This window comes from Microtus ochrogaster, chromosome 24, assembly GCF_000317375.1.
Source record: "Microtus ochrogaster isolate Prairie Vole_2 chromosome 24, MicOch1.0, whole genome shotgun sequence".
NCBI classification, from domain to species: Eukaryota; Metazoa; Chordata; class Mammalia; order Rodentia; family Cricetidae; genus Microtus; species Microtus ochrogaster.
Window position 1 is genome coordinate 2,664,226 of NC_022024.1, and position 7,792 is coordinate 2,672,017.

Genomic DNA, 7,792 nt, shown 5'->3' on the forward strand with positions numbered 1-7,792 from the left:
AGAACATCCCCATTGTCTCAGTGTGTGGGTGCACCCCTCGCGGTTCTGAGTTCCTTGCCCGTGCTCTCTCTTCTTCTGCTCCTGATTTGGACCTTGAGATTTCAGTCCGGTGCTCCAATGTGGGTCTCTGTCTCTGTCTCCTTTTATCACCTGATGAAGGTTAATATTCAGGAGGATGCCTATATGTTTGTCTTTGGGTTCACCTTCTTATTTAGCTGGATTTATTTATTTTAAAAATGACTGTTCACTTGCATAATTTATTTACTTTTAAGAGATTTGCCTTTTGTGATGTTTTAATTATGTGTGCATGTTGAGGGGTATGTACTTGTGAATGTGGGTATTCAGTGAAAACAGAGACAATGGGCTTCATTGTCAAATCCTTACAAGTGGTTGTAATCTCACAGACGTGGGTGCTAGGAAGAGAACCCAGGTCCTCTGGAAGGCAGCACACACTCTCAACCACTGAGACATCTCTCCAGTCCCTTATGAGAGAAAGAACACTGAATAGCATCTATTGCATAGAATCTATAAAACAACAACATGAGTTTTCCCAGTACATCTTACAATGTTGAGAGGTTTAACAGTGTGAATTATCCCAAACTATTTACTTTAAATATCATTTATGGTAATGGAATGCAAGGATGCTCATCAGAGGTTCTGTATGTCCATTATGCTGTCATTATATCTGCAAAGCAAGCAGTTATCACCAACAATCCGACATGACCTCGGAATTATACTAATTTTACTAACAATACTTAACAGAAGTGGCGTGAGGAATTTGGTGTATGTGGTAGCGCTGGAAGCAGACGGTGCCTCCAGATTTGCCTTCTGCTTCCCACCCACGCTTAATGCATCAGCTGCTCCAGGAGACAGACCTAAGCATTTGTATGTTCAAAGTCTTGCATGGTGATTCTAGCATGCGAGCAACCAGGCTCCTTGGTCCCCGACACATCTACCCAACACAGGGACGGCTATGTGATCTGCCCGTGTCTCAACTGTCTTTGGTAGCTGTGATCCCCGTCATCGGGGATCACGATCAGCCTAGCAGTTTCTCCTGTCACTGCTGTGATTCCTTTGCATCTGCAGTTGGAGTCCTTTGTAGCTTCAGGTTCTTGCTCGCTTAGTGCACAGGTCACCTCTGCGAGTGTGTGTGTGTGTGTGTGTGTGTGTGTGCTGCATGCACGTGTGTAATGCACACACACTACAAATCAAGCTCAAGACTTCACATACTCAGGCATTTACTCAGCTACCCTTTCAGAGCTCAGCACAGCTCCACGGTTCAGCTCCCCAACCCTCTCCTTGTTGCAAAGATCTAGTTTTCCCTTCCAGGACTTCCCCCACCTCCTTTTCTTCCCTCTCTTCGCTGCACTAGTAGGGGACAAGGCACACTAGCTGGCCAGAGCACCATTCCCTGAACAGGCAGTTACCTCTACATCAAGGAGTACACATTTTTAGAATCCCATGCCAAGGCATACCATCCATGCTCCATACAGAGACGGATTTTGGTCCGCAGTATGCACCAGGTCAAACCCCATAAACCAAGCTTCTGTCTCCAGAGAGCATTCCAAACCAACCTGTAGAATGAGCCCAGGGAGCCTGTGGTCATCGGCCCTCCACTGTCAAAACCTGATTAGTAACTCACACCTGCCTAGAATTTGCTCCATCAACTGGAGAAAGACAAAGATGAACAATCAAATCTTGTTATAATTCATGCTACCTTCTCCATTCCATCAGATTTAAAAAAAAAAAAAAACCTCCCTTTTAAATCTCCAATTTAAAATCTTCCCACCTAAAGTCTCAACCAAATGTACCTAGCTTCAGCGTCTTCCTTCATCTGTCTAGATATCCCTGGTTTGTCCTTGCGTCGGCCATCTTTGTCAATTTCCACAAGGGCAAAACAGAGCCGTGTGTGTGAGCAGCACACTAAAGTGTGACACAGCCGTGTGTGTGTGAGCAGCACACTGAACTGTGAGACAGTTGTGTGTGTGAGCATCACACTGAAGTGTGACACAGCCTTGTGTGAGCAGCACACTGAAGTGTGACACAGTTGTGTGTGTGAGCAGCACACTGAAGTGTGACAGTCATGTGTGTGAGCAGCACACTGAACTGTGAGACAGTCGTGTGTGTGAGCATCACACTGAAGTGTGACACAGCCGTGTGTGAGCAGCACACTGAAGTGTGACACAGAGCTGTGTGTGTAAGCAGCACACTGAAGTGTGAGACAGTCTTGTGTGTGAGCAGCACACTGAAGTGTGACACAGAGCCGTGTGTGTAAGCAGCACACTGAAGTGTGACACAGAGCCGTGTGTGTGAGCAGCACAATGAAGGTTTATTCCAAGTCAGATTTGCTCCCTTTTAGGAGTCTGCGAGATGCACGAGAGAAGGGTATAACAGCAGGTGGAAGTGGGCAGTGTGGCTTGTGGTTAACAGCGTGAACATGAACCTTGGATACAGATGCCCCTAGCTCGAGTCCTGGCTCTGCTACTTCCGAATGTATAAACATGGGCAAGTGACCTCACAGTTTGTAACCTGGTGTCCTTATGGATAGAAATGCTTGCAGTGACTACAGTACCTGAGCCACCGGTGGGTGGACGGGGTTTGAGGCGTGACTATTTGGAATTTAATGCTATAGAGAAAGGTGGGGAGGAGAGAGAAAAGCCAGTTAATGGGCTGGACTTCCCGAAAAGCAGCGGTAAGCAGGGCCTGAGTGCTGACTGTTCCCTTTAAATAGGGCACACGTTCTTCCATTTTCATGGCCTCCACTGATTGCCTTCATTAGCTATGACATGATCTGGCCCCATGCATATCTGCTCACTGGACCAAAAATATTTTGTTTTCAAAATGCAATAATCCTCAGAAATATATAGACACAGATACTGCCTATGCCATGTTCTAGCTCAAATAGGGAAACAAACTGATAGGGGAGAGATCTTATCTCTCAATGGCAGGCTGGAGATTGCTGTTTTGCCACAGTCCGAGTCAAGTATCCTCTTCTGAGATGTCTGCCGAAAAATCTTATTTTAAAATTCTCGTTTAGGACTGGAGAGATGGCTCTCTAGATAAGAGCACTGGCAGCTCTCCCGGGAGTCCTGAGTTCTGTTCCCAGCACCCACATGATGGCTTACAGCCATCTATACTGGGGTCTGATGCTCAGTTCTGGCATGCAGGTGTACATGCAAATAGAGCACCATATATATGAAAGTATAGTTCTAAATCACTGAATAAATTGTGTAGACACTGGGGACGGAACCGAGCCGTTCCTTGTGCTAGGAAAGCATATTCTACTTCTAAATTGCTATCCTTAGCCCACTTCCAAAGCAAGTTCACACAGATGCTAGAGTTTCAGCGGCTGCGAGCACGCTGTTTGCCAACCACAATGAAGTCTTCTGCTCACAGGGTTGCTGTTCTTGGGAAGAAAAATCACTGATTCAGTTAAAGTGGTTTAAAAAAATACTCACATTTATTTCCAATTAACATTAATTGTGACAGCCTGAGGTACTAAGTCCAGCCCCAAAGAGATCGCTTGCCGTGGCAAAGCACAGATTTTTGTCATCACCTTACCGCTTCCAACACACAATGACTCAATTTGCATAAAATGGATTTTTGAAGACAACTTTCTAGACAAAAATAAAGATGCTTTCTTTACAATTTCGTTGCACCAGATTTGGCAAATAAGCAAGATGTATTTAATTAAAAGAACCGGGAGTCACATTAACTGTGAACTATAGTGTTTCCTTGTAAATTATTGAAGACTCATTGAAAACACCAAAGTAGGCTCTGCAAGCCTGCGTTCCATCCCAGGATCCCGTGGTGGAAGAGAAAACTGACTCCCAAAAGTTGTCCTCTGGCTGCCACAAGAGTATATGTGCCATGAGCTGGGGGAGGGGGGGGAAGGGGCGCTGGGGAGAGGAAAGGAGGGAGGGAGAGAGAATAAAACAAGAGAGATAGCATGGTGGTTAAGAGCACTGACTGCTCTTACAGACAGCCTGGGTTCAAATCCCAGCACCCACATGGCAGCTCACAACCACCTGGAACTTCAGTTCCAAGAGACAGCCTCACCCAGACACACATGCAGGCAAAACACCAAAGAACATTAAATGAAAATAAATTTTAAAAAAAGAAAACACCAAAGAATAGATATCTTAAAGTTCAAAAAAAAGTATAGTTTGCTTTTTGTTTTTGAGACAGAGTCTCACATTGCCCAAGCCAGTCAGGAACTCTCTACATAGGAGAGAATGGCTTTGAATATCTGACCGTCCTACTTCCCCTGTCCACGGTTGGCATCAGCACGGTCTGTTTTATTCCATGCCAGGGAACTGAACCTACAGCTTCATTCATGCGTAGATGATCACTCTAACAATTGAGTTACATCTCTAATTCTCTAAAAATGTTTGAATATTAAAATAATTTGGGCCATTTTTGTAGAGCCAGGTGACATCACTCACCTATGATAATATTTGCATATTTATGCACACATTGCAAAGCGAGCGCAACACGAATAACTTACAAGCGCGAGACGCCTTCTCCATATCTGACTTTCTCAACCCCCAATTTAACACAGCAGCGCCCAAGGTATCAGAGAGGGAAGGGAAGTGAGGGGCAGGTCTCTGGGTTAGCTGAGTCCCTTGCGGGGAGGACGGGCAGGTCTGGGTCGCACTCACCCAGGCCGCGCCAGCCCAGCGGACCGTCACAGCTGTCCAGGATCGCGCACAGCTCGCCCAGCAGCGCGGGCGGCAGGTCGAACAGCAGCGTGTGCGCCGACAGTGCGCCACGGGTCCCGCACAGGCCGGCCATCGCAGAGCCCCGGACCCCACGCGGCGAAGCAGGACTGTTGCCGCCGCTGCCACCTCCTTACACAACCGCGGAAATCCAGCTCCTCGACCGCTGCCCCGAGCTTGCAACATGCCTCGCCCCGGCCCTCTCAGGGCGGGTCCCACATGACGCGTGGAGCCGCTCCCCAGGGATGCCCCTGCAGGACCTGGGCCGTCCCTGCCCCCCACCCCACCCCCCCCCCGGCCCTGAGCCCCGCCTCCTGCCTCGTGTTTTGAATGGTTCCCGCAGCCCGCGGCTTGAGATGTGACCGACCGAAGAGACCAGCCAAGAAAGTGAAGGCGGGAGTCAGCGGCGGGAATCCGGGAAAACCACCACCCTCTGCTGCCCTCGGATGGGCGGCCTCCTGGCCCGGATGGACGTGGGGGTCTTCGTTACTTCTTTTAAAGTTTCTCTTTGTCCCGTCCGGAAAGAAACTCACTGAGAAACTCGTTTTCCTTTCCTGTTTAAACCAAATAAATTTAGACAGAAGAAAACGTGCACACACTTGGGGCGGGGGTGATGGATGAACCACAACAAAACAGGCCAAACCAGGGCAAAAACGGCTTATCCTTGCGGCGGCAGCAGGCAGCCCTGCCACAGTGCCACTTGGTTTACTACGTTCTCCTTTTCCTTCAACGAGCTTGCAACAGGGAGTTTAAGTAACCATGGCTGCTATTTTGAAATATTCAACCGTTTATACAGGAACGATACGGATGCTACTGAAAAAAAAAGAGGTCTTCAAATGTCATCTCCGAAGCGGAAGACAGGACAGTGACGTCTTGACTGAAAAACAAACTGTTCCAAACTTCTCACGTCTTACTCTTTGGGAACAGCTCCCCCTGGAGTTCAGAAGAGCTGTTGCAGGGGCATGAGATACCCCTGCGTGAATTCCCCAAAATAGTATTCTGTAAAAACACACATGAAAACTGGTAGCTAGAACGGTTGGAGCGAAATTTCTGAGGTCTCTTCTTTCTAACGACTACGGTTTTATCAAACTACAAACTGAAAGGGGTCTCTCTTTTACTATGTTGAGCAACAGAGGGAGGAAGGAGTTACTGTACTGGGCACCTTTTGGCTTCCTAGGGCAAGGCATGTGCCTGGACATGTGGACTTGTGTTAGACTTCTGACAAAATGCCCAACAGAGCGACTCAAAAGGAAAGTAGGCTTGTTTGACTCGGAGTTTCGGTCCATGGTTGCTTGACCTCAGTGTCTTTTGGGAGCCTGTGATAAGTCAAAGCATCATGGTGGCAGTATTGGTACAGAAGGATGCTTACTTCACGACAGCTGGAAAGCAGGGAGGGAGAAGGGGGACTGGAGAGAGGAGGGAGAGAGATAAAGAGAGAGCGTATGTGTAAGCACTAGAGTGCCAAAATCCCCTTCAAGAGACCTGGTTTATTAGGTTTATTAGGCCAGCAACCAAGTTTTTAGTATATGAGCCTTCAGAGGACATTTAAACTCTCCTCCATAGCAATAATAGAAGCATTCAGAAATACCGGAATCATCAGATCTTCTAATCCACCACGAGGCAAGGAGAAAGAGATTGAGGACAAGATATACCTTTCAAAGTCACGCCTCCCATGACGCAATCCATCCGTGTAGTCCCCTTATAAGATAGTTTGCCTCTCAACACTGCCACCAGCTGGGAACCACGAGTTCAACACGTGAGCTTTTAGTGCTTCCTGTCCAGGACATAACAGACTCTTCTTCCATCTCTAGAGGGGAACCGTCTATACCCCTGCCTAAATCTCATCTTTGACGGCCTCCATGAATACCATCCATGTTGTCCCTTTCACTGTAACTGAAGGAATGGGGGTGGCTGTTGTCATTTATCTTTGTGACTTTAACTGTTTGTCACTCTACTGGCTCCTCTCCATCAAGATATAAACACAACACGCTCTCCAAATCTTCTGATTCGCTAGGATGATTCACAAGACTCAGGAGAGGTTCATGTAGTCATTCCTCAATATTTTTGCCAGGGATCCGTTCCAAGGTTTGGATATTGAGCATGAGACGGGACTAAAGAGCAGGAGGGTGCGGTTGGTTGTTCCAGTGTGTTAGTAAGGGTCTTAGTCATTCAGGCACGACTGTCACGTTTTTCAAACTGCCTACTACACTACAGACCACCTCTGGAGTTGGATTCAAATGTTATAGAAGAGCTCACTGTAGACAACAAAAAAATCCAATCATTCCAAAAATTCCAGGAATGGGGGGGCAGTGTTTATTATACCCTACATTCACAACTTCAGGAAGACTTCAGGACTTAAGCATCAGTGCTGACTGTTTTTTATAAACTGACCCACAAAACTATGGGGCTTTTCCTGCTCAGTTTTCTTCCAGTTCTTATCCCCAGACATATTCATGTTAAAATCACTGGGAGCCCTCCATTACAGAATGGAGTCCGGCTGGTCAAAGTTCTGAGGAGTCTGTTTTATGGTGGTTATATTCATTCTTTCCTCTGTTTCATAACTTACTTTCCCTCCCCCCCCCCCCCGACAATCCACAGTTCCTCAAGAGCTACCAAATCCCACCTCTCCTGTGACATTCAGTGAAGAGAGACCTTTACTGAGCATATGTGAGCTTTATATGGTGTCACTATGACTTCCCTAGCAACTCCAGAGTGTGGGCATTCTGGTGGTTAGTAAACACTGGAGAAAATTCACGCCTAGAGAATTTACCTTGGACTAAAAGTTTGGGTGCTTTTACAGTAATCCACCAGTCTTACAAAGTTTTAGTTGTACCCATTAAAGCCAAACTGCCAACAAAATTCCATAAGTTTAAAAGGATATGAGCTGGGCATGATTATATATGCCTTTAAACCAGCACTTGGAAGGCAGAGGCAGGCAGGTATTTGTGAGTTTGAAGTCAGTGTGGTTTTAAATAGTGAGTTCTAGGCTAGACAGAAACACAAACACAGTGAGACTCTGTGAAAGAAGAATAAGACTAGGGGGAAGGAAGAGAAAGAGAACAAAAAGTAAAAAA

At 46.8% G+C, this 7,792-nt stretch overlaps 1 protein-coding gene across 1 annotated transcript in view; it reads right to left on the reverse strand.

Moving 5' to 3' along the window:
• Positions 1-4,928, reverse strand: part of Irak3 (interleukin 1 receptor associated kinase 3) — a 59,072-nt gene extending 54,144 nt beyond the window's left edge. Inside the window, exon 1 of the mRNA XM_005357919.3 lies at positions 4,662-4,928. Within this exon, the coding sequence (XP_005357976.1) occupies positions 4,662-4,794 (133 nt within the window). The 5' untranslated portion in view covers positions 4,795-4,928. The remainder of the gene's footprint in view (positions 1-4,661) is intronic.
• Between the last annotated feature and the right edge of the window lie 2,864 nt (positions 4,929-7,792).